The sequence below is a fragment of the Rhipicephalus sanguineus genome, chromosome 1 (genome assembly GCF_013339695.2).
Source record: "Rhipicephalus sanguineus isolate Rsan-2018 chromosome 1, BIME_Rsan_1.4, whole genome shotgun sequence".
Classification (NCBI taxonomy): Eukaryota; Metazoa; Arthropoda; class Arachnida; order Ixodida; family Ixodidae; genus Rhipicephalus; species Rhipicephalus sanguineus.
The window spans coordinates 275600766-275627837 of record NC_051176.1 but is presented as its reverse complement, the minus strand read 5'-3'; the positions used below and the strand labels follow the sequence as shown (position 1 = coordinate 275627837).

The 27072-nt window shown below is 42.3% G+C and overlaps 1 protein-coding gene across 2 annotated transcripts in view; it reads right to left on the bottom strand.

Annotated features, from left to right (window-relative positions):
- The window catches only part of LOC119379011 (dedicator of cytokinesis protein 1), a 101661-nt gene that overhangs the window by 44439 nt on the left and 30150 nt on the right, over positions 1–27072 (bottom strand). For both annotated transcript variants that reach the window (XM_037648139.2, XM_037648140.2), the window contains exons 19-32: positions 24924–25021; positions 24416–24505; positions 23626–23726; positions 16821–16964; positions 11102–11281; positions 10920–11026; positions 8324–8547; positions 8030–8223; positions 7872–7944; positions 7689–7789; positions 7535–7593; positions 4536–4741; positions 1492–1577; positions 1248–1404 (exon numbers count right to left, since the gene is read on the bottom strand). In XM_037648139.2, coding sequence (XP_037504067.1) covers positions 1248–1404; positions 1492–1577; positions 4536–4741; positions 7535–7593; positions 7689–7789; positions 7872–7944; positions 8030–8223; positions 8324–8547; positions 10920–11026; positions 11102–11281; positions 16821–16964; positions 23626–23726; positions 24416–24505; positions 24924–25021 — 1820 coding nt within the window. The remainder of the gene's footprint in view (positions 1–1247; positions 1405–1491; positions 1578–4535; positions 4742–7534; positions 7594–7688; positions 7790–7871; positions 7945–8029; positions 8224–8323; positions 8548–10919; positions 11027–11101; positions 11282–16820; positions 16965–23625; positions 23727–24415; positions 24506–24923; positions 25022–27072) is intronic.

Here is a 27072-nt window from a genome sequence, read left to right as displayed (position 1 = left end):
TAAGACTAAGAAGTTTTAAGCAGTTTGTTTTAAAGGAAGTCTACTGTATTCCCAAAAAGTTCCAGTAAATACAAATAAATATCCTACTACTCCAAGTAAAAGAGTGACTTTAAAATAATTCACACTTCCTTTCTTGTGCAGCATGGTGTCTCCTCAAAAAGTTTAGTTTTACATTCAAACAGAGAATACTAAAAAGGTGCAGAAACACGCAATAATTAAATGTCAAAAACTTGTTCATTTCAGTAAGTGACAGGTGACCTCCAAGACCTCAGCCGCTGACACGTAACTGCTCTAACCTTGCTTCATCATCATCATCATCATCATCAGCCTGACTACGCAACCACAGGGCAAAGGCCTCTCCCATGTTCCGCCAATCGACCCGGTCCTGTGCTTGCTGCTGCCACGTTATACCCGCAAACTTCATTTCATCTGCCCACCCAACTTTCTGTCTCCGCCTCATGCGTTTGCCTTCTTTAGGAATTCAGTCAGTTACTCTTAATGACCAGTGGTTATCTTGCCTACGCGCTACATGCCCTGCCCATGTCCATTTCTTCTTCTTCATTTCGACAAAGATGTCCTTAACACCCGTTTGGACCCTGACCCACTCTGGTCTCTTCTTGTCCCTTAAGGTTACACCTATCGTTTTCCTTTCCGTTGCTCGCTGCATCGTTCTCAGTTTCAGTTGAACTCTCTTTGTAAGCCTCCAGGTTTCTGCTCCATAGGTGAGTACCGGTTAAGATGCAGCTGTTATATACCTTCCTCTTAAGCGATAGTGGTAAACTACCATTCATGATTTAAGAGTGCTTGCCGAATGTGCTCCATCCTATCTTTATTCTCCTAGTTACTTCAGTCTCATGGTTCGGCTCCGCGGTTACTACCTTTCTTTACAAATATGTCTACTTAGCACAGGTAGTAACCACACTTGCTTACTTACTAACCTTGCTTACTTTTGTTATACTGAACAAAAATTGCTTCAAATACAAAGAAAAGACATGCTTCGTGAAGGAGATGGTGACAGGCATTGAGCAAGATTATTAAAACTGGCATATTTCTTGGCAAATTTTTCATAAACCAAGTTATATAGTAAGGAGTGCCAAATAATATTCAATGAACACAAATCAGTAGCAGTAACAGCATGTGTATTCTACTACACAACTCTGCTTTTAGGTTTCATTAGCATGCACTCGTGAAATGTCAATGCTGCTGAAAGTAATGCCACATAGTGGGGGCTTCAAAAACATCCTTACCAGCAAGTTCACTGTGCAGCTCATGCGGTTCTCTTTGTTTTCATCTGTGATGATGGTGCGGTACTCTAAGAGACGTTTCATCAGTCGCACCACTGTCTTGATAAACCGGATTCCAGCGTCATGCAGGGCAGCATGGTTTTCACACAAGTCATACAGGCTGCAAAACACAGCAAGTAATTGCATGAGCAATGTACAAAACACCAACAGAGCAACAAAATTTTATGCTCCCTGAAAGTAAACGTACGTTTTCTGAAGAAGCTCTTGATACTGTTGGTCTCCTCGCCCACCTTCGACTAGGACGTCTAGCTTAGTGATCATTTCATTTTCAAACTGTAGAAAGGAGTAAGCAAACAGGAAAGTGAACATTTCTCATATTCATAAACTACTGCCATAAAGCTACCAAAAAAGTCTTGACATTACAGACGCAGAAAGTGAGATAAATTTTATAAAGCAAGCATGCCAGAATGTGCTGTCCTACAGGGCGAATATCTAAAACGCGAAAAAGGCCGATGGTGCAACTTGGTTAGGGTAGTGTGGCTGAAACTAACGCTAACGTCGCCGTTCATTAAACGTTCACTGACATCGTGGTTCAAAAGTGAGCGCATGTTGATCTTAAAGGAGATATGTCATTTCCGCACATATAAAAACACATGAGAAAACTGTCAAGTCTTTCACAACTTCGCTCCCAAAATGAAGGCACGGACTTCTTGCGTAGTTCGGTTGCATATGCCGCAAGCGCCATAAAACGACCTGACTTTGGCCTGCGAAACCCTTGGTGATTGGCTTTGCATGTAAAAATTGGGGCAGTCGCCACTGCAGCACCGCACCGCTAGTTGAGAAACTCCCATCGTTTTGGCGCACAGTTAAAACGCTGCTGTGAACGGGCGCCCGAAGATGTTTGGGCCCTGAGCACCCATGGTGATGAAGCACAACATTACTGTTGTCAGATGAGCCTTATCGCTCCACCATGCGGAAAGAAAACTAGCTACCGCACCCCCTCTGTTAGGAGGTGAGGAGTGCCATTAATGATTGGAATAGTGGCTCTTCTATCAACATGCCTGCGCGCCCATAAAAGCTGAAACAAAAGCCACTCCCGAACAAGTGCGTAATGAAGCTGTGAGCATGCCATAGCGTCCCTGATTTTTCCTTTGTCTTGCCATAACTGGCGGTACACATTTCGTGTAAATATACAATTCGATATTCGATTCAATATTTTTGGCCACTATTCGGCACTATTTGATTCGAATTCGATTCGAGATTAAATTTTACTATTCGCACACCCCTACTGTCAATAAATGACATCCTGTTCCTACTACGAACCTTAAAAATGTTTTATACATTTTTAATGTAATTTTTATACGCTTAATGTAAGTATTCTTCGTAGTTTAACTTTTCTCCGGTTTCAAAATTCACTGTGTACATAATTTTGCATTAATTTCCTTTTCTCCCGACAGAATGCACTATTCCAAAATCTACTGCAAAGAAGTAAAAATTGAAGCACCAATATGGCAAGCTTTTAGGGTCACCTTTGTGGCTTCAACATCCCAATATTTTGAGACATTCAGCGAAATGTTAATAGCATACATAAAGGTTTGCAAAAAGGATGTTAGCTCAACTCCTGTTCAATCCACTTATGCTGCATTCTAGAATTGCCACTGTTAATGACACCTAGTTAAATACTCCAACAAATTCTCCTACAATGAAAGAATTCTGATTCCCTGTCAGCTGTCTGTAGAAAGTATAATAGAAGTATCTTGATAATGAACAATTTTCCCAGAAGCATTCTTGCTTTGACAAAGTTTTCAGAAATGCAACTGGAGAGGGAAGGGCACTTGATCATGATTACTCCAAAATTTGGGACAGCAGTGGAACAACTGCACGAGGGTTCGAGACTTCCTGTGCAACCCTCCGAGTGTCAAAGACATAAATATGCGGCACCACGAACAAGTCCCAAACGGTCGACAACATATATTTACGATGCCACCTGTATGTTTGAAAAGTAAGCCAGTTTTTTATCTCTCTGTTGCCCAGCAAATGATGCCACCCTGCAGGGATACAAGAAATTTGTGTTTTTTTTTGGTCATCATTCAGATTTCATTGCAAGGTTTGTTAAGCCAGCATGTCAGCTATCACTCATGCATCTATTCGTGTGCAGGTGCATGACAGTAAGTTTCGGCTTCATCTCAAGGGCATTTTCCATTTGATGCGCTCTCAAAAGCCGATGGCTATCTCATTTCTAATCTCTCAATACATGACCGCTTGATATTAGCCACAGAGGTGCGATTACAGCCGTTCACAGACAACTATTGGTACATATGATAGATGCTGCTGTCTAGGAACAATGCTGCCATGCTTGCAGTTTCTTTGAGAGTCCAATTGCTTCTTGATGGCGACGAGATGAAACAAGTTCTCACTCGTTTGGTTTTTTTTTTCACAGGAGCACAACCGTGGAGTTTTCTTGCATCCATTGACATAGGCAGCAATGAAGCTATGGACGTGTGCATCGATTCTTCTGATGCGGACTATTGCCCAGATGTTGACTTGGAATGACATTCACAGGATGTCAGGCTTTCAGATGAATTACTAACCAGTTCATACTCTGAATCCAACCAGAGCAACTTCTCAGAGATGTGCACGTCATGATGAAACAGACTAGGACAAAGGTGATGTAGTCTGGTGTGTGCATTTTTCTATGCCCGTAAAACATAATTATTCCAGCGCATCTACTTTCTTTACTTTTATGTCAAGTTTCTTGTTTCTAACCTAATTATTCAGGAATAAGCAATGCTTCTATATATATATGCTAAATGATTTTGCTCTATTATATGGTGGCTCCAAAAAATTGCAGAAAATTTTTTCGAAGTATTTACAAGCATCAGAGTGTCCTTGCCATAAAGTAGCCAAAAACGTTTATCCGTGGTTGCTAAGTGCTCCGCCTTGTTAAATTTTCAACATGCACCCCCTGGTCGACGACTTCTGGTTTTGTGTTAGTTTTCACTATGTGGTTTACTTTTAACGAGCACCCAAATTTTAGTACACAAGCACTTTTGTAGTTCATCCCTATTGAAATGTGAAGACTACAGCTGGACATTGAAGATATGATGCGTATAACACCAGAACGTCATGGCCACTGAACCACTATGATGGTTGTGAAAAAAAGGAGATACTTAAAAGCTAAAAGCAACAATACGAAAATGCCAGCTCTACCCCTCCACCTTCCTTTCCTTTTAATAGGAAGTGATCAGAAGTATAGTTATAGTTTACATTGTAACAAGAAAAGGAATCAACCTCTTGGAAATTTCCTTTCATCTCAAGGTTGTGCACGAAGCAGTCATCTTGATGGATGGACGAAGACTTCCGTGGGGAGTAGAACTCGCATTGCATCATGTCAAAAAATATGGGAATGGTGGCCTTTCGTAGCTCCACTTCAGGAATCATGGTCATCTCAAGGAATGGGCCCACCATACCAGGCACAAAGTGGATCTTGTTTTGGCCTGCGCATTTTACACCAACAAAGAAACAATGTAGTAAAGCTTTGGTCAAAGTTATCCCAAGTGCTACTCTGTCAACCTCGATATACCTAATAAACACTGCTTTCTTACACTAAAGGGACCCTGCAACACGTTTTGAGCATGGTCAGAAAACACTGACGATTGGTACTCTAGGCTCCTGAGAACACGTGAGCCAAACATTATAACACAGCACACGGCCTGGAATCTACAATGAATTCTCAAAGACAGCTAGCAATCGCTCCCTCTTCTCTCGACAAACGACGCCATAAACCCAAACGATGGCGCCATAAGCCCAAAGTCCACGGCCAGTGGCTGATTTGAGCATTGTGAGCTGCATAGTTACTGCGAGATGCTGCCACGCACCTGTGCTTACGATCACACTAAGCTGCGCATTTGAAAAAAAAAAAAAAGAAAAGAAGAAGAGAAAGTGCTCAAGGTCATGACATGCGCTGACGAACGGTTGTAGCTTCTTGACCCCTTTTCATTTCCTCTCTGCGTAGCTTTCAGCGCACTTGCTGGTACATAAGGAGAGAGAAAAAGCACATAAAGCGTACGGCGAATCCCTGTAACTCCGCTTGTACTTGACAGATTCTAAAAAATTTTTCTGGCAGTCGTTTCATGAGGCAATAAACTCCTTTAATGAAGCCATTCGATGATTACTTCGAAAAGTATTGTAGAGCCCCTTTAAAGTTATTATCACAACAGTCATGCATTATAATTACGATCCTTGTTTTCTATAAATGAGTACTTGAAATACGGACAGCTTTCATGGAAATGAAACTTGTCCAATGTGCTGATATCTTTTTAATGGGGAAACTTGCTGCTTACACAGAAAAAATGCCAGAAATGCACAAAGCTCACAGTGGACGACACATATTAGTCACTTTAACACAAACATTGACTGTGCAAACGAAACCTTCAAGAATCTAAGCAATGATAGTTCCTCCTCTATTGGACAAGATAATGAAAACTAGTATTCTCCAACAGAAGCATTTTCCTTCAATTTTTCTTCTTAATTCATCATTAAAGGTAAACAGAAAGGTGAAGTGGCTCCAACTTCTTACAGTGCAAATTTGCATTTCTATTTCCTGTGGGTTAATACACACAATCACTGCTGGAAATGAAATGTATCAAGTGAGGGTTAATCCTTTGAGGGTCAATCATGTACGTGTATGGCATTATCTGTATGTTTGAAAAACTCGCCACTTCTTCAACTCCTTTTTACCCAGCAAGTGCTGTCACCCTTTTTTATTTTTATCACTCATGAATAAGCAATGCATCTGTACTTATGGAAAGCACTTTTATACTTTATAATCCCTCTAAAAAGATTTATACACTCAAACCTCATTATAACAAAGTCACATCTGCCACGAAAATAACTTCGTTATATCCGAAAATTCATTATAAACATTTATTTGTAACACTGTATCTATTACAAGACTATTCTTAATTTACTTCTTTATAACCGATAATTCGTTATATCCATGTTCGTTATATCGAGGTTTGAGTGTAGTAAATTTTTTTTCGAAATAGGTGACCCAGAAGGCTTTAAATACGCAATAAAAAAATTGACCCTTGGGGTTTTCACTCAGCAAACAAAATCATCCCTCAAAGGGCTAATCACTGCAGGCAGAGCTATCGTTACTTAAAGGGGCCCTTCAACACTTTTTCAAGTAACCATTAAATGGCTTCATTAAAGGAGTTTATTGCCTCACAAATCAACTGGTGCAAAAATATTTATAATCCGTCAAGTACGAGCGCAGGGATTTGTCACACATTTTAAGCACTTTCTCTCTCCTTTAGTACCAGTGAGTGCACAGAAAGCTACACAGGGGGGAGGGATGACAAGGGGGCAGGAAGTTATGCCTGTTCGTCAGTGCACGTATGACCTTGAGCACTTCTTTTTTTTTTTCTTCGAGCGCACGGCTTACTTTCAGTGCGATTGTGAGCGCACACGCGGGCATGTCACGGTATCCCACTGCGGCTGTGATAGCTATGCAGCTCACGATGCTCAAATCAGCCAATGGCCATGGACTTTGGATTTATGGCGCGATCATTTCGGTTTATGGCATCACTTGTCAAGAGGAGAGGGAATGATTTCTAGCTGACTTTGAGAATTAATTGTAAATTCCAGGCACCATGCAGTGCTATAATGTTTGGGCGGCTCGCATGTTCTCAGGAGCCTTGACTACTGATCAGCAGCGTTTTCTGACCATGCTCAAAAAGTGCTGTAGAGCCCCTTAAAGCAAATATATGAAGTTTTAAGGGGGGACATGGCTTGTGGAGACCAAAAATCATCAAAGAAAAAAGTGTTTTTTAAATTATATTATTAACATCTACAGCTATTATTTCGCATGTAAAGCCTAAGAGAAGTCTTATAAGATCAGTATTTCATCTGCAGTTTAGATCTGTGCAACAAGTACGAGCTGAACGTTAAATGTTTTTGGGTCATTTATTTAGCTTGTCGGAGTGATATGTCATCATCTAGAACAGCTAGAGCTGTAATTACTTTTTTAACATAACGCCCAAGCTGTGTATCACAAAGTGCTGAGAGCAGAATTCTAATTTTCTGCTCATAGATTTTTTAAAATTGATTTTGTTTTTTCTTTACGGTAGTCATGGTACAAAATTTCTGAGCCAGGATGTGAGCTTTCTTCCATTTTCTCTGTCGGTATTAGAGAGTAAGGTGATATTGTAAAATTTACACAAGAGAAAGAAACGTAGGCGAGTCTAAAAATGCGAGACAAGGTCAACGTGACACAAGTAATGCCATACCGAGGTTGAACCACATCTTGCGTATCTCAAAGCCTGTCTCCCGCCTCATGTCTTTGTACCTGCAAGAACATCAGCCAAGGCACAATTAAAGGCAGCTGATGCTTAATTAATCCCATGAATGTTCACAATGCAATGACAATGAACCAAAACAAACCTGGCAATGACCTTGTTACGCTTGTTGTGCGAGAAGTTCTCCAGCTGCAGTGCATCTTGAGTGAGGAAGGCTATGGCACAATGGAAGTAGTTGTTCCACACCTGTTGCAAAAAAATGAAGTCATGTTTGCCCATTCTGAGACATGCTCATATTATTACCGATAGAAGAGCAATAGGTACAAACCTGGTAATCGAAGGGAGTGGTAAATCGATCTCGAATGGTGTATGAGAAGTGACGCAGAGCCTTCAGCATGACACTAGGCAGAGAAAGGATTCACGGGGCAAGTGAAATGTTTATGCATAATGAAGTGCAAAGTAAAGGCTAGGAGGAAAGGCAAGTACCTGTTCTGCAGCATTATCATGTCATTCCAGTCCTTTGGGTAGACGTTTTTACTAACCAGATCTTTAAAGACTAGTAGAATTTCCATTAGAAAGTCAAGGAGATCTGTAGTTGTTGGAAAGTGTTCAATGTAGTTGGTATAGTGGTACTTAGTCATTTGCCTCAGTATTGAAATCATGAGGGCCACAATGTTGCCCTTGAGGGGGGAAAAAATGAATAAAAGTTATCACTGCACACATCTGTGAAATGTAATAATGGAAGACAAGCTTGCAGATCAAGGGCCTAAAAGAACATACCACAATAGGCAAAGAGCGGTTGGTCCTAATTACAGTCTGGATCACAGTCCTCAGGACGGAATGCATGACGACGGATATGTCTTCAACAGTTTGTGTCCGATCATGGCCATGAAGAACCACCATGATGTCACTTAGAATCTTTACACAGAGCTCTAGCTCTTCTCCTTTCTCCATAAGAAGCTTCACATGTTGGTTGATCACAGGCAGCAGAATGGCACGGCATTCTAGGCAGAACAGAGTACATAATTAAATATATTGATGTTTTACAAACTGCCACAATGTTGACTTTCTTAAACAACATGAACCACAAAATTTCATTGCTACAGGTTTCTATGTCCCACTACTCTGACTCTTAAATTATAACCAACATGATCCTGTATGGAAAAAATCAAGGCACGGTACGAAATGCAGAAAATTATACACTTAGGTCATAACTTCTCCAATACCGTGACTTAAGTTTACGTTACAAGTCACAATAATCTCACCACTGAAAAATATGACAAAGCAATAGCTAATGCACTTTGCAGGCCATAAGACCCATATGCCTGACACTTACAAATTCTTGTTGGAATAGGGCAACAGCTGCAAAACATAATTTGTTTAATTATTTAGGCTTAAGATTAAAGCCCTACGATACTGGAAAAAAGAAAGAACATGTACAGAGAGGACAAGGAACAAGAAAAAACTGAGACCCATTGCTTATATTTTCTTTTTTTATGGCTCAGGTAATTTTTAAATCACATAAATGGATGCTGTCATTACTTCCTATATAAATAAATTGCAATTATCAGCATTGCATGATTTGAAAATGCAGATAGATGTATAAGAAGTTCTAAAAATTTGGGGAGGGGTGAAGCATGTAGGGAAGGGTGTTTCAGCTCCACTAACGTGAAACCTGTGGAGGGGCGAAGCATGCAGTGTGCGCCAATGTTTCCCACAGCAAAATCACTGCTAATGGGCGATGAGAGACAGAAGAGAGATTAGACACAGAGACCCACAGTCTGCTTTTAGTTAACGTGCATGCTGCGAATCTTTATTGCTCAACTACGCACAAGAGAAATCTCCCACCGGCACTACATTGCAGGTAAAGATCCAGTGCCTATATTTACGCGGTGGCCGGTGAACAGTTGTGCAGTGCGAGCAGTCGATTTTTTCAATCAAGAAACTAGCTAGCAGATGCTGCCTGCATCGGTGTTGTATCGCGGGTGAGGGCACGTTCTTGTTCCTTGCGAGCTGGTAGTTCCGCGTTCAGAAAGGGCGGTACCGTAGTCAATGCGTGCCGTTCGCTCTCTCTCGCCACACGGCGAGCACTGAGGCGGTGGCGCCCTCTCTTGCACTCGAGCAAATGGACCGTCGTGACAGGACACGACAATGCATGCTGACACGCCGAGACCCTAATGTGCTTCGCCCCTAAAAAAACTTAAGGCAGTTTCGCACTAGTGGTGCCAAGCCTGAAGGAACAGTGGTGCTGGGCAGCCTTCCTTCTTTCTCTTTCTTTCTTTTATCTCTTTCTTTCTCTTTCTCCCTCTTTTTTCTATCTCTTTTTTTTGTCTGTTTCTCTCTTTCTATCTCTTTCTTTCTCTCTGATCCTTTTCTCTTTGTTCCCTTTCTTTTTTATCTATTTCTCTCTTTTTCTTTCTCTCTCTCTGTGCTCGTTCTCTCGCCCCTCTGAGGTATTGCATCCCACGCCAGACAAATCAGCGTAGCGGGAGAGTGCGTGCCAGGGCTCTCTCCCACTGACAGAGTAGCTGGGCGAAGCGGCGGCGAAGAGTGACATCTTGGCTAGGCACAGCTATGAGAAGCGGTGCGGAGTTGGCACAGTGACGTCATGGCTAGACACGTGTGCGGAGCTCGGTGAAGCCAGGCGCAGACAGGCCAGGTGGTTGTTAGGCAACACACAGTGACGTCAGAACTCGGTGCAGTTTTTTGCACACACCTTGAAGCCAAACCTTGAGCTTAAATAGCTCCACTCTTACAACTTCATTCAAGAAGTTTCCTAGACCACTGTTTTCTAGAGAAGTTTTCTAGAAGAGGAGATGATAGCTCACCTGTTCCGCCAGCCACCCGCCCTCATTTTTGCTAACATCATCTTCCTGCACCCACCCTTACTCAGCATGCAAGAACACTGTGCACATCGAGTCGCCATCCTTCAAGGCTAATACTTGCAAACATTCCTTTGCATTGACAATGTACAGTTCATGAGGTACAATAGGACCTTTTTGCGTAGAGACTTTATGTGGAACATCACATTAACAACAAAAATTCACTTGGAGCACCTTTATAATTGGTATCGCAATAAAATGAGAAGCATAATTCCCAGTTTTTTTTTCAGCTTAAAAGTTACGAAAATCTACAGCAAAAGCATAGCTTAGAGAAATGCCTAAAAAAAATGCACTATTTACTTGAGTTCTCACAATCTTCTCCTACACTACTGTAGTGGACTTAGACAAGCTGCATAGAAGAAAATAGAGAATGGTATAAGTAACCAAATACCACAACTAGAGTACTTTTTATCACTGCTGTTCAACACTGCATAAAATGAGGCACTGTGCAATATTGGGAGAAATATTTTAGAGGTGCTAGAAATTCTGCTTACCTGGAAACTTAAACAGCTCACTATGAACAATGTCATTTACACACATCATTTTTTGTTTTGTGAGCCTTTCAGGTGGTAGATTGTTGAGCAGCTCCGTAACAATATGGCTGAAAAATAGTGGTTCAGGTGAAGCTGGCTCGTAGAAAGTATAGACCAACGCTACAGGCTTTGTTTCCTCTTACCTTAGCTGCTTTGAATTAAAGACATGCAGAATGTCTGGAATGGTGGCAGGAAAGTACTTTAGGCAAGCACCTTGAATGAGCAGCACAGTATCAGCCTTGTACAACATCATGCCGGTGATAGACTTCAAAAGCTGCTCTAGAGAGAGCTCAAACTGTTGAGTCCCTTTGCCTTCATTCAAGCTGAAAACAAATATTTCTTGTTACCACATGGACAAGATGCCAAATAATAGGAAGTTTTCATTTTCAAGACAAACGGCAATGCAGCTGAAAAACCATGCTCCAATACAGATATAACAAAAGAAAATTCCAAATTATTTTAAAAGATAGAACTTTAGTGTTGACTAAAAAAGCATCAGGCCCATGACTTCTGCACAACAGCATGCCAAGCGCAGACTCCTTTACTGCCCATGATGCAAATTTTATATAAATACAGAGCCTCGGATTATAAAAGAACAAATCAAGAAAGAAATTTTTTGCAGTACATATTACAAAAGGTGATATATACAATCAAAACTAAACAGCACTGAAAATAAAAGACAGCCATTGACGAATACAATGCACTAAGTGATCAAAATGAGCAGCATTCTGCAACGTCTGCGAAAATGTCCCGCAGTACATGTGAAGTATGCAGCCATGGGTATGTGAGCGAAGTCGCATCATGATCTACTAAGACTGCATAAAATGCACATGTGGATGCAGTAGACTATGCCAAGTTTGCATATCCATTTCAGAGTGCAGCTAGTTGCAATGATAAGGACTGATTTTTATCATACGTGCAGCCAAAATGCTGGCGCCAAGGCTTCAGCATTTCTTGTATAGTATGAGTAGTGTCACTTCACTAAGTGAAACAAGCGGATGTCGTCGGGGTTATTGGTTCTTATGGCCAAGACAAAACGCATAGAGAGATCAGAGTTTTAGTTTTAAGTACACTAAATGTGTCAAAATAGGGAGAAGCACGAGTAGCACATGAAATGTTAGCAATGGCATGAACTGCATGCTTTTGACATAGACTTTTTAATTTTTTTTACTGTTACCTATTCGTGTGTTGTCTTATACAACGTGGCACTAATTTAGTGTTGATAGAAATAATTTACCAAACACTTTGCCTTTACTGGTACTTAATGAGTCCAGTGATAAAACTTATCTTGTTGGATATTTTCCACTTGCTTGGTCTATGGCAGCTTTTCTGAGAATGTAACTCCCAATGCCTTAAAGGACCCCTGACACCAAAATTGAAACCTCGAGATCTTTGTGTTGTTTGACTTTCCTGTATACGGGGGCACATCTGACCGATTATTAGTGACGAACGTTGCCTTTAAGATATCTTAATTTGGTTTTAAAGTAAGCGTGAGTGCTCACTTGAGTTGGCTGCACCTTGCGGCATCCTGGTATGACGTAGATAGAGGCCCCGTGTGACGTTCCAAGTGTAAAGCAAGTATTGTGGACGTCACAGAAGGTTTGCAGGGCGCACGTGCACAATACGACGACTACCCGACTACCCGGCGAGGCCTATTGTTCCGCACCCCTCTGGCTCTGTTGTCAGGCTGCTCCCGAGGTAGTTTTCGTGAGGGGACACGCGCTTAACAGGTTTAACTCATACCGAGGCACCCACATACTTTCAATCTCTACCGCGCTCGGGGCCCTGATTTGAAAACCGCGCTGTCAACGTCACCACAGCTTGAGTGCACGTGGTCTTTGACGCTCCCCCGCATGGGGCGCCAGTTTCTTGTGGTTTTTAGGCGGGCGTTTTGAAGTGATGCTAAAATGGTCACAATTAACTACGCTAGAATTAGCTGTACGATACGCTAGAGCGTTTACGATTTAATTTAGAGATTACCAGACACAAAGCTACAAATTACAGCCAAAAAGTCACCAACAAAAATTTCGCTGTCAGGGGTCCTTTAAGGGGGGACACTGGTCTTTCAAGATATAAAATCATGAAAAAAATCAATTTTTTTAAAACAGCATTTTTGTAACATACAGGCATTGCCGCAAGTACTGACCAAGTTTCTTACACCTTGGATTGATATTTCGGCCACAGCATCAATTTATACCACAAAAACAAGCTATATTGTAAATGAAAAAAAAAAAAGCACAAAAATGGAGCTCTCGATGCTATGAGGCTGTTGAATGATGTGTGCTGCAGCAGTACTGATGGAGGTTATATCTCTGGTGGCTACTAATCATCTAACAAAAAAAGTTGACATTTTGTGTTGCATGAGGTTCAAAATCGGCATTACTTGCTTTTCTGCATTTTCTCAAAACCTGAGTTTTTGACTCTTTGCAACCTTTCGGGAGTGGTCTTTCAGTAATCAAAGCAGCTAGAATTGTAATTCTTGTTGCACTACTGACATGAGTATTTCAGTTTTAATGTTTTTTTAATTGTCCGTGCTTTAAACAACTAGCCACATCTTGAACAGAAAGATTCGATATGTTGTATAATTCTTAATAGATTGCACATCAAAAAAGTATTCCTACCCCTGTGAAGCTTATGCTTCCTAGTATCTGGCTATGTGCCTAAAGCAAGATTTTAATGAGTAGTTCTGGCTCCATTGTTCCCGGAAACAATGCTAATTAATTTTAATTAACTTTGGAACTAATGGACATATTTGAAGAATAATTGCATATTTGGAATCGGCAAAGAAAACTAAACAAGACTGTGCCGTTTCATTAAATTTGGTAAAGGGAATCTTGATGATCTTTAAAAACCCCCTTCACCCTAAAGTAGTACCGACACGAATTTTAAAAATTTTTGGATTGTTGGTCTAAATAAAAATACCGGTGTTGAGAAACTTAAAACAAGTATTGTGGTGCCTGGGAATGCATCGAATATATTTTAATTACCGCTACCTTAAAAAGACACTTTTGGTTTCGATATCGAGGGGGCAGCTTCTCAGTGACAATTGTTATAGCACGAACCCAGGACAAGGACAAAAGATACACGAAGACGAGCGCTATTGGAGAGAAACACATAAAAAAGAGCCCGAATAACTAGAAATGTAACTTAGAAGGGTGGCGGCTTGGGCTAGTTGGTGGGTCATGACAGTCGTTATAGAGCGAACTCCGGACAAGGAGAAAAGGTACACGAAGACGAGCGCTCGTCTTCGTGTACCTTTTCTCCTCGTCCCGAGTTCGCGCTATAACAATTGTCATGACCCACCAACTAGCCCAAGCCGCCACCCTTCTCAGTGATGTTTCATAGCAATGTGACGTCACGGAGATACAGAAACTCGCGACGTACTAGTGGAAAATCTGTCATCTGCTCGTGGTGCACATAAACCACGGTGAGTGAATTGTCGTCCAGTGACCCTGACAGTGATTTCTGTGATTTAGGCTGCATGCAGGTCACAGAGCTCGCAAACTCGGGGGAACTGTGTTGACTCATCGGGATAATGTCCATTGCAGTGGGGCTGGCTTGCAGATGCTCAGCAACGAAAACTTCAAAGTCAAATTAAAATATTTTATGCGTGTTCTCCAACTCCGGTGTGTGGAGTTGGAGAACACAGCATACCAAGGAAACGAAAAATATCCCTTTTGCGATGTCTCAAAATTGTGTCAGTACTCCTTTAATCTCATTAACAACCAAAATAATGCACATCATCATCAAGATATAAAATATTCATTGTTTCAACTATTTGCTTTGTTCGAAAAAATAAAGCCTGTGTTCTTGTTGTGTTGATTTTCAAGAAATTTATTTTTACCAAGCTAATACCCGTGCAAGTGCATAACCTGCGAACATCAGCCTATATGCCTTTACACCCCTGAAAAAAGTGCAGTGTCGTTGAATAACCAGCGCGTTTAGCATTGGTAACAGCGCAAAAAGTGTTTATATAGACAATGAATAAGAATGACCTGGTTACGCTACCTTGAGGGACTACAACAGTAATGTCCTTAGACTGAACTTACATTGCAATTTGTGACAAAGTGACTTCAGTACTGAAGATAGTGACTTGAATACTGAAGATATGAACGCAGAAGTTAAATTGCCTTTCCGCGTATGCCATACTGTTCTAGTTTATAGAACAAAAGGTTATGATGCGCACACTCAAAAGCTTTAAAAAAAAACAATGTACATACCTAAAACAAGGTTTCTGTCTTCAAAAGCATCATTTATGAACTCATATTCATCAAGAAGGGCTCATTCCGCACAACTGACTTTAAAAAAACTGTAGTGGCACATTTAAATTAGTGTTTTTACTTAAAAATCCATGCAGTCACGTATGCACAACCTTTTCCAAGCCTTCTGACAACACTAGTGGTATAGAAATGGCCTAAAGTTTCCAATATTATTTTTATCACCCTCTTAGCAGTCACAACTAGGGGTGTGCAAATAGTGAAATTTCATCTCGAATCAAATTCAAATCGAACAGTGCCAAATAGTGGCCAAAAATATCGAATATTGAATACAAAAGATTTTATTCAACATTTAAAGAAAGGACCAGAAATGAAATCTCGTCAGGTCCTCGAGCAGATAACGCGGTGAGTGGCTGCTACCGAAAGACTACAAATTGTCATGCAGAAACACAAGCTGTTTCACATGACCTGGCTTCAGGCTATTTTGCCGTGATGTTACGGTGTTTCCTGCAGTTGAAAACATGCACTCACTGGGCGCCTCAGTAGCAGGGATGGGAAGGTATTGCAAAGCACTGTTGGCGATGCCTGCACGAAGTGCAGTTCCATGCTCTTTTCAGTATTTCAAAGGATCATCCTTTCTTGGGATCAGGGGCTCATTGAAGTATTTTCGAACCTCTTGAATATAAGGTCTAAGCTCTGTGTGCTGGTTATTTTTTGACGCAAGCAGTTCAGCGGTTCCCTGGCCTTGTTTGCTGGAGGCATGACATGTGGAAATGACATAATCTTTAAAATAAACATGTGCTCGCTTTTCAACCACGAAATCGTGAAAGTTTTAACGAAAGGCCTACTGTAACAATGTTAGCGCTAGTTTTAGCCACCCCACCCTGACCAAACTGCACCACTGGTCTTTGTCGCGTTTTAGATATTCGTCCTGTCGATTTATTCGAAACTTCGAATTCGAATACTAGCTATTCAAAAGTCGAATCGAATTATTCGATTAGGTATTATTTGATTCGAATTCGAAACTCGAATATTCGCACACCCCTAGTCGCAACCACTATCACTATTTACATTTTTTGTGGAAAACAGCTAGTTTCAAGAACTAAGTTAAACATTTGCATCAGGATAAGAGCAATGGTCTTTATGACACGTTTTATAGGGTGAATTTGCAAGTTGTTTGTGCCAGGTAACCTTGAAGGTTTAAGCTGTTTAATATGGCAATAACTCCATCTCTGTCATCAATAAAAAAAAAACATATTACAAAAGAATGAACTGCATCCCTCAACAGAATATGGATTCATAATACTGGCACTTGATTGGCCTGCTGCAACAAAATAGCCATTAAGTGCACCAGACAACTCTGCACCACTCTTCCGGCAAAAACTTTTACACAGATTAAAAATGCACTGGATACAGAGAAACAAAAATATTTATAATATTAAGGTATGTTTTGTAGTTGCTAGACATTTACTAACTATATCTAAAACTTCCCAATTGCCGTTGATGCATTCTAGCACAATGTAGGAGCTCTCAAACAGAGTGCCACAAATTCACATCATACATCCATAGGATAATGTTCAAACAATACCATATACTGTGCGAAGAGACAAAGAAAACTGTTTAGTGGAAAGCAGTGGTTACTTACTGAGCAAAGAGTTTCCTGGAATGAACAATGAACTTGAATATGTACTCTATGCTCTTCATAGCACGAAACAAAAGACTGCCTTCAGTCTCTTGAGTATTGGTGTTGATGTTGTCAATGTAGTACTTCAAGACAACAATAAGCTTGCTGAAAAGTAAATGCATTAGAATTGGTAAAGAAAATTTATCTTGTGCAAAAGCAGGCAAAGCAGTAATCAAGACACAAAATGAAGTAAGGAATGATTAACATACCGCCCCCCTTAAAATCTGGTGTTCCAACTATATCTGGTTTTAACAAAACATTCTAGAAAGTACGTGTGCCCCAATGAAAATTCAACAATTTCATGAAAACCAAAAAGCAGCAGCTTCTGCAGTTGTAGCCATCAAACATTTCCATTTGATAGTTGGGCCATGGTGTTGCTACCATGACCACCACAAATATAAAAGCAAGAGAACAATAACTGTTGATATCAGTGCATTCTGAAAATTACGTAAGAGATTACGTAGGCAATGGTGTGTGTAAAATGAGTGTGATACATGGATACGAGAAACTTTAGCCCAATCACAGCTTTTTTAAACACCCTATTTTTTTTTCTTTCTTTCCCAGCTCGAAAAACATTTTGTTTGCATTCAGTAGAGTTGGTTTTCCCTTGGGAACCCATAACTTTGGGATGTATTACATAAGGGGTAGGGTACGTATCTGATATCACACAGGAACAAATAATGCACATATTGATACATACACACATATAACATAAGCAACAAAAATGCAAGCACTACAACTCAGTAGGAGATAATTCATGACGTGTTGCAAAATATGGAAGAGCAGGTTATTACAGCAATGTCAGAAGTGTGGTAATTTCAGTCAACTGCCATGCAAAGAAAACATGAGGCTTTTTGTCGACGTTCGAGCCTGTAGTCGTGTAGCATGCTTGGTCTGATATGACATGTGATGCGAGTGTGGCATAGCATTTTCGGAAAAGTGAAAATCTTTAAAAAAATTTGTGATAAAGACACAAGGAAGCGATGTGGCAACTTAAAGCGAGATTAGGATGATCTAATAGTAATCTACATGATATGTGATGCTGATGTTTTGCAAGTGGTGTGAAGAACGAATGAAACGAGTGGAGTAATTTTGAACTCCTTCAAGAGCGTCAATGAGATACGCATGATGTAGATTCCAGACAGTGGAAACATACTAGTCTATAGTTGGATACAACTTAAGAAGGCAGGAGAGGCCCCACCCAGACGACCGAAGCGCGGCAGCCGATCACCTCCGTGACTAAAGAAATAGTCCCGCTCATGCACGTGTCGATGTTCTCCGAAGGCCGAGCCCCTGGCCGTCCCGCTCATGATGTTAGTCCCGAGTGCGCGCCCATTGGTGCAGGCTTGTGTTCAACCGCCTTTAAGGAGGAAATGCCGCTGCCTTCTAAAGTTGTACCTGACTATAGTTTCAGTCATACAAATTATATGCAGGCAAGTAATTTTACATGACTTGCAGTGTTCTGCAGATGTTTTTTTAAGAAGCATAAAGTTTTGTTAGAAGCTGACACGATGCCATAAGGATGTGTACACCAAACTAGATCACTACAATGTAACGCCAATAATATATATTCAGTCGAACACGGATATACCGAATCCACATAAATTGAATTTTCGGCTATATCGAACTCGTAAATTATCCCCTTGACAATCCCCTGTAAAAGTATAGAAATTCGCACGTTTATATCAAACGGTATTTTTACCGACCATCAGAGATATCGAACACTGTGTGAGCTGGAAGGCGCGCTTCGGCACTCGCTGTGCCCCACGACCTTCGTGGCACCACGCCTCCGCCGACGCCCGATACGCTCGAAAAACGTGATGGTGAGAGGGCTCAGACTGTACTCCTGTTGGGCGCATTCTCCAACTTGCGGAACGGCTTTTTTTCTTTTTTCTCTCTCTCTCTTTCTCGTGCTTTCTCCGCATTACCGTCGGCTCGGAGAGCAGGAACAAAGTAGCCGGCGGCCTCCTCCTTACGCCTTTTCTTTTTAGGGCAGGAACGAAGGAGCCGGCAGCTTCCTCCTTTCGCCTTTTCTTTCTTTCTTTTTTTTGCTGCTGTTTTGTGAGCTTTGATCAGCCAACAAGAGCCCACGCCTTACGTATTTGCTCAACCAACCACAGCTCGCGCCTTTCGTACATCGCCGCTGCCCTCGCAGATAGCCCGGGTAGCCATCGCCGCCATCGCGACTGATCGCGAGCGTTTTGTTGGCGGAGTCCACTTCCGTGAGTTGTCGCATACCACCGCATTCCTCTTTTGCGTGCATGTTGTGCAAAGGCGCTGCGGACTGCTTGAATTTTCGACTTCTCCTGTAGCAATGGCCAGCGTCAAGAAGTGCAAGAACCTTGACTTTGTTGAAAGCCATACATCGTGTTGAGGCGGACGAAAAAAGTTCGGCAGTGGCGGACGACATCGGGATACCACGGAGCACGCTGAGCACCTTGTTGAAGAACAAGGCAGATATCAAGGCAAAGGCGGCAGAGCAGCGAACGTCACGAGCCTGTCGTGTGCATGCTCCTGCCCACCGGAAAGTAGAACGGGCACTCTATGCCTGGTTCTTAGAAGTGCACGCGAAGAACATTCTTGTGGATGGCCCAATGCTGATGACTAAGGCCAAATGGTTTGCTGCTGCACTCGGTGAAGACAATTTCGCCGACAACACCGGGTGGCTTCACCGATTTAAGCAATGCTACAACATCGTCGGCAAAACCATTTCTGGCAAAAGCGAAGCCGTAAGCAGCCAGGTCATCCAGCAGTGGATGACAAAGGAGTGGCCGGAAATCTCTGCGAAGTTTTCACCTGTGGAAACCTTAACGCCGACGAGACCGGTCTATTTTGGCAAATGCTGCCAAGCAAGAGTCTCGACGTCCAGGGTAGCACGTGTCACGGCGGCAAAATGAGTAAAGTCCGTGTGAGCCTTCTGCTGGCAGCCAACATGGCTGGGTCTCGGAAGCTCCAGCCCTTTGTGATCAGGAAAGCAAGGGCGCCGCGCTGTTTCAAGAACTCTAAGCAGCTCCCCGTTTGCTACGCATCGAACAAGAAGGCGTGGATGATGCGTCAGCTGTTCACAGAATGGCTGCAAGCATGGGACGTCGAGCTGGGCAAGTCGGGGCGTCGCGCTTGCCTTCTTGTGGACAACTGTTCGGCCCACCACGCCACCTACGAGCTTAAAAACATCGAGTTGAAGTTTCTGCCAGCCAACACGACAGCGAAGCTGCAACAGCTCGACCAGGGCATCATCAAGTCCTTCAAGGTGGGCTACAGGAGGCGACTTCTTGATAGGCGGCTGGTCAACCTCCGCATAGGCACCGAGCTGAAGGTTGACCTGCTTGGTGCCATTCAAATGATGACGGGTGCCTGGCGAGACGTGAAGACGGACACTGTGGCTAACTGCTTCCGGAAGGCAGACTTCGTGACGGCGGAACTTGTGGAAACCGGTGAAGACTGCGACGACGAGCGCATAGACGACGCGTTTCGCGAGTTGTCGTCCCTCTTCCCGGCTGCTGTACCACCCGAAGTGTCTGTGGACGATTTCGTGGAAGCGGACTGCAATGTTCAGGCTGTTGCAAGCCTCGCTGACGAGGACATTGTAGCTGCGGTCGCAGGGACGCAGGATGCCCAGGCCAACAGCTCAAGTGGCGACGAAGATCGTTTGGACGAGGTGGCGGCTACACGCGCGTACTCCGCCGCTAAAGTGGTGGCAGCGTTCTGCTTGATTCGCTGTTGTTGCGGCAACATGGAGGGAACCAAGCTGTTGCATCTGGACAGCCTCGATAAGGTCAAGGCCAGCGTCTTCAACTTCATTTTGAAAACAAAGAAGCAGGCCAAGATAAGCGATTTTTTTTCACGCAAATAAAACATTCTGTTGCATCGTGTGTGCGGAATTAGTTGTCATTCTTGAATGCACCGATAGTAGGTGATCGTCCGCCACTGGTAAAGTCTCGGGACCTGTATTTTTTTATATCAAATTTTTCATATATCTAACTAATTCGCGATCCCCTTCGAGTTCGATATATCTGTGTTCGACTCGGTGTGTGTGTGTTCACACACACGCACGCGCGTTATTGTAGCTTATTTCAGAGGCAAGCTATTAATAGTGCACTCGAGAGGAGCACGTTCCTGATTGAATGACATGATTTTAGGAATGTCATGAAACAAGAGCTTTACTAGTCTGAAACATCAGCAAAGTCATTCTGAAAAGTTTTTTAACCAGTGGAGCTTAGTATGGCATGATAGATAACAGTCATCGGCAAACATACATACATTACAGAATAAATGCATAGGCAACTCATTGCTATACGTAAATGAAGAGAGAAGCAGGCCAATAACAAATCCTTTGGGGGTCACCGGACCATAATCAGTGATGCTACCGAGGACTTCTGATTTGGAGCAATTTTTGGAGCAGCAAAATTTCCGTTTTGGAGCACTTTGGAGCAGCAAAATTTTCATCTTGGAGCACTTTGGAGCAGATAATTTTGCATCTGGGAGCACTTTGGAGCAGCGAATTTTATATCCAGGAATGCAATACAGAAGCATATTGCAATAACATTCAAGCACCTGAGTATTATTATGGGGCTCTTATGAAGGCTAGAAGCATTTCGATTCATTGCAAATCTCATGGAAAAAATCATCTCAGGAGCATAGGCGTGCGCACAGGGAGGGCGGCCGCCCCCCCACCTAATCACCTAAGGGGGGGGGGGGGCAAAATCTGCCCCGTACATTGACCCTTGCGATAGCAATTATATGGACACTCTCGGCGGATTTTTGCCGTCGCCGTTGCCGTAATTTTCCGTATAAAGTCCAAATTAATAACATCACCACGCGCATTCTAGCCGCGGGTAAAAGCTCGCGAGCGCTGGCGACGAACGCGGCTGAAGCGGAGATTAAACTAGCCGGCCGTCTGTCTCCACTGCACGGACAGCGCATGAGATAACATCTTCCCGCGTGCGGGCCTGTCGTCGATTGCTCATCAAACAGAGAGGAAACGCCCCGCCCGTCTTTCGTAAGGAGCATGAAGGGACGCCAGGGGAGCGGAAGGGGGGGGGGGGACCGCATTGTTCGAAGGGCGCAGTCGCTTGCGCGCGCTCTATCTCGAGGCATCAGGAGACGGCTCGTAAACTTGCTGTGCTCTCAACGCTTACTTCGCGTTTAGAAAACTCAGAGCAAGAAAACGCTTCGGTTCCTGGAGGGGCCATATTCCCTTAAACCAGTGTTTTGTTGAGTTACGCGAGATTGGATCCAAAAGAGCTGCTAGCCTTACTTCGTTTAACAATACAATTTTTTGGTATCGCATTCATTTCTTCGCTCTTAAGCGAAACTGAGTTTTTTTTTACCATTAGCTATTGACCCCCGAAAGCGAGGGGCGGACGTGTAACATGGCGTAGCCGCTTCACTGTGGGCCGTCAGCGACGGGCCCGCTACTGACAGCTGCGCATTTGCTGCTGCTCCGACCAGGATATATGATGTTACTAATGCGATGACATTTTTTAAAAAGCAAGCAAAAAATTCGAATTGGAACCCTAGCACGTGAGCTCGAAAGGGCAGGGCCTTTTAGGGGGTATTTACTGCAGAGTGATTACAAACTCGGACGTGCTGGCGGAAGGAATTACGAAAAAGCTGTTCTGGATGAAGATCCATGGATAAAGTATATCTGAGGAAAAGTGTCAACGCGTTTCCACCGTTCGCGTGCTCTTCCATAAACGCGAAGCAAGGAAAATTCGATATTGTCCCATATATCTACTGCGAGCGATCCCAGATTTCATTCCGCGATGTCCGGAAACAGAAATGACAGACATTTTAGCGGCACTCATGTAGTTATTACTGAACATTGCTTTCCTTACGTGCCGTACGACGCTTGAAACGAGCTATCAGCAGCGTTTCTGGAACAGACGACGTCCGCCGATGAATCGCCGTCGCACTTTCTCGCTACCGATAGGCCTAGACGTCACGAGCCTCTGCGGAGAGCGCGTTTTGCTGTCGAGCCGACTTGCAGAACAAAAGCTGCGTCGGCACCGTGCATGGCATCGTGGCTTACTCGGAAAGCATACGCGAGTGCTATTTAATCAGCGGAATAATTCTTGGTCCATGATTGCGACTTTATTGGAAGCCCCAAGATCGAGCTGCACATGTTCTGACGCGCCGGCGGTGCGATTGCCGGTGATAGACGCCCCCAAACCCGAGACTTTGGCGCAGTTTGGCGCAAATTTCGTCGATATTATCAGGATGGCGCAGTAAATACAATTTGGCGCACTTTGGCGCAGTTGGCGCAGGAGTGGAATCACTGCATAATCAAACAGGTGTAGGTAGGGGGTGCTATTTATAACATATTGCAGTTCATTACTATAGTAAGAAATTTTGTAATCCTTACTACGGCAGAAGGATATAAATTTAGCTGGGAGAGTTCTGCAAGCAACCACTGGTGATGGGCATCATCAAATGCTTTCCAATAATCAAGAGAAAAAATTTATCTGGAAAATAGCACTACTACTTGTGGACACTAGTTAAAATTGATATTTTACACAAAAGCAAAGCAAACTAGACAGAAAGAATTACAGTAATAGATTTAAATAAGGTATGTAAAAAGCACTCACAAACAACATGATTCAATTACAAAGACTGCACCCCATATGATTACATGTGTGCATTGGTGGACCTTGTGACATGCTCCACACACTGTGCACACACTCATAGTGACAAAAATGCAAAAATGCATTGCATACCAGCTTGTATACAAATAACAAAAAATGAAATAAAAGTAGATATGGCTTACTTGTAAGCTAATGTAGCACTGAATGTTTCTTCAATGTACAAATCTAACACTGGTTTGAAGTGCTGGTACTTGCGATCAGAAATGAGGCCGATGATGAAAACCTGAAAGAAAAATAGTCTTCAGTTTGACACAATTAGGCACACCTTAGAGATAATGAATGTTTAAATTATTGACAGGGCCCTGCACATACACCAAGTGCCTTTTTTATTTTTTCGCTAGGGCAGATGTGGGACTAGCACCGCGATACCGTTTCGTGCAATAAACGTCCTCCTCGCATAGTGAGGATTGGGATGACATTAGGACAGCTGCGAATTGGTGCATTTATCACAACATTAGAAACTGTGTCAATTATAACATACACTTCAAGTTCATCTACTTTACAAGGTCATATATGGGAAAAAAGTGCATTAATAGCTCCAAGCTGTGGCATCAGTTGTGAATACGCTCAACAGAGGTTTTTCAATGGTAAATGGCTGGGTGTTACATTGGCATCATATGCCTTTAGTATATTTCAACCAACAGCCAAACATTTTTAAGTTCTGCAGCACTTGTGCTTAACAAAAGTTTTGTATTGTTGAATTACTGTTTGCACTACAGTAAGAACCTTAAAAAAATGCCTGGGCAGTGTCCTCCTGTCCTCCTGATGACCTCTGATTCTCATAAGGTCTACTAAGCCTGCCACTTGGCACACATCAGCCTTACTTTAACAACTGCTAGGTACATACGAGCTCTTATGAATGGTAATAAAAAAAGGTTGGGTACAAGCCATAAAGCAACATAGTAATCTTACCAGGGCTTCAAAAACAAGATTGTCATACAATTCAGAGTCCGAGTTCTTCATCAAAATGTCGAACAAGGCATCCAAAATGTCCTGCAGGAACTGGAATACAAAATATTATGCTCAAGTGAGTGGACTGCTGTAGAGAAGCCACGCATCTGGGTGCTAGCCTTTGTTATTCATGAAACACGTCCTTTTGGTTGGGGAAAATCCACTGTCTCGGAGGCTACTTTGTATACATTATTAGATACGCTAGTAAGATTCGTAAGCTCTTTAAATAAAACATACCACATATTAGTACCACACCTGCTGTCAATCAAATGTGTTTGTCTAGTTCAGTGCTAACAGCTAGAGCAACAAACTAACACAGACAAGAGAACATAGCACCAACTATAAAACAGTGGTAAGAGTCACACATTCCAGTAAGATGACCAAAACATATCTGAAGTTTATTTTGCAAAGAACCAAACCCAAATGATGCCTCAACAATATGAACGAATGTAGTTGTGATGCATAGTACCTTCACAACTTCTTCACCATCGACCTTCATCAGTGCATGAAGGTTCTTTTCCAAGTTATCAGGAAGAGTCCACCACTTTAGGAGGCCAAGAAGGTCAACTATAGGAAGGAAAGAAAGGACGGCATACATTGATGCTTGACTTAGCTAAATGAAAATATCCCATTCCAGTGACTATTTGTAAAGGAAATGCTTTAAGTAAGCTCACATATCGTACATAAGTAGACTCACAAAAATTCCACAAGTAAAGTATTTTACATAACTTATCAATTAATAAAATATATTTCTCCGCTCTAAATACATACTACATCAGTTCGCATTCACAGAGTTGCAATCTACATCAGCCACTGCTAGGGACTATAAATACGAAGAATCATTTTTTTTTTATTTTCTGATTTTCAATATTATTAACACAAAAAATTTAAGCTTAAACAAAAATTCCACCTGAAAAGCCACTAGTACATCACCTGTCTTTTTAAATAACACAAATTCCATTATATATAGCAATGATAAATTTTGTCACTTCCTGAAAAACAACAAGTTGCTCTTTTGTTGCCCATACGAGCACCTTGTCCAGATGGATTCTAAGATTGTGAGCAGAGTGCCTGTGCAGACACTGAAAAGTTAGCTGCATTGTTTCCTGGTCAGTTAAATAAATTTATAATTGCTATATTTTGGTTTTCCAGGCCACCAAGCCCTTGAACACAACAAGTTACACTTGCATTACTTTGGTGATCATAAATAAATTCCGGGGTTTAATGTGCAAAAACCATTATACATGTATGAGGCACACTTTAGTGGTGGACTTCAGATCGGTTCTGGCCACATGCCCTTAAATTCAAGCACACGGGCGTTTTTCCATTTCGCCTTTACCAAATACAGTTGACATGGCCAGGAAATGAACCCGCAAACTTGAGCTAAGCAGCATGCCCACTTGCTGCTAAACTACCACGATGGGTTTCGGTGACAATGCATATTTCTGCTTTTCCTGTATGTTTGAATGCGTAGTCTACTGCATGCTCTACTGTCTGTTTACTCATCTCCCCCTTCCCTTCCTATGTATCGTAATATGTGGTTTAATATATGCTCTAGTAAGTGATTGCTCATTTCCAGCTAAATAAACGTCAGAAGTCCTGTTATAAACAATAATAAATGACTGTGCCATAGATCCTTTATGCAGAAGTTTAGTATAAAACTGTAGACTTGATGAAAGGACGCCTAGGTCAATGTATAAGCCATCACAAATAGCCCTTCAAGAAGACTGTACTGAAAAACAAGTAGGCTATTGACACACCACCTACAGCTTCAAACCAAGAATTGGGGAATTATGGGCTCCAACAGCTGTAGGAACTTGATGGCTCCTAATGATCACTGTTGGTGCTTCATGCATACACGTGCCTTTAAGGCTTTCTTTATCCTAGCATGAACTCTGTTCTCTTTTTCATGACACATGAAAGCCTTTTATCCTATTAATACAAATAAGGGGTCTCAAACACGCAGCCCATGGGCCACATGTGGCCTACGAACCTCGCGCTAGCAGCCCGGCTTGCACATGACTGTCCTCTCTCACTTTTTTTTCTTGGTAAGTACATATACAACACAGACGTGAATATTTTTGTAAGATACTCCATGCGGTCACCACGTTTTAGAACAAAACCGTGGAACAAAGCTCTATAGAATCGGTGTCCAGATTTCAGTCATTCTGTAGATCAGTATCGATATGTTTCTCAAAACCTGATGTCAAAACCCCTTCCTAAATTACGACATATGTGAAAGGCCTTCTTTCCAATGGCAACGTTAGCTCACACTTTCTTTAACTCCCCCCCCCCCCCCCCACTTGCTCCAACCTTCTTCATTGTTCAGACCCTTGCGGGAGACTAAATTTCTAGACTGCAGCCCGCTAGCTGATGTGAGCTTGAGACCCCCTGATATAAATGCTTTAGACAACCTCCCATAATAAATCGCCTAACTGATTTTGCTGCTTGTTTTATCCTTAAACCGACTCATTTTCCTCACTTTGTCCCAGCAAACGGAAGTGGCATGCTGTCACATTATTTCCACACTGCTGGATTGATTTACAAACTTTAGTTATTCCCATTCATTCAATGGTAGAACACCAGCACTAAAATAGGGAAAAAGAAGTTATATACAA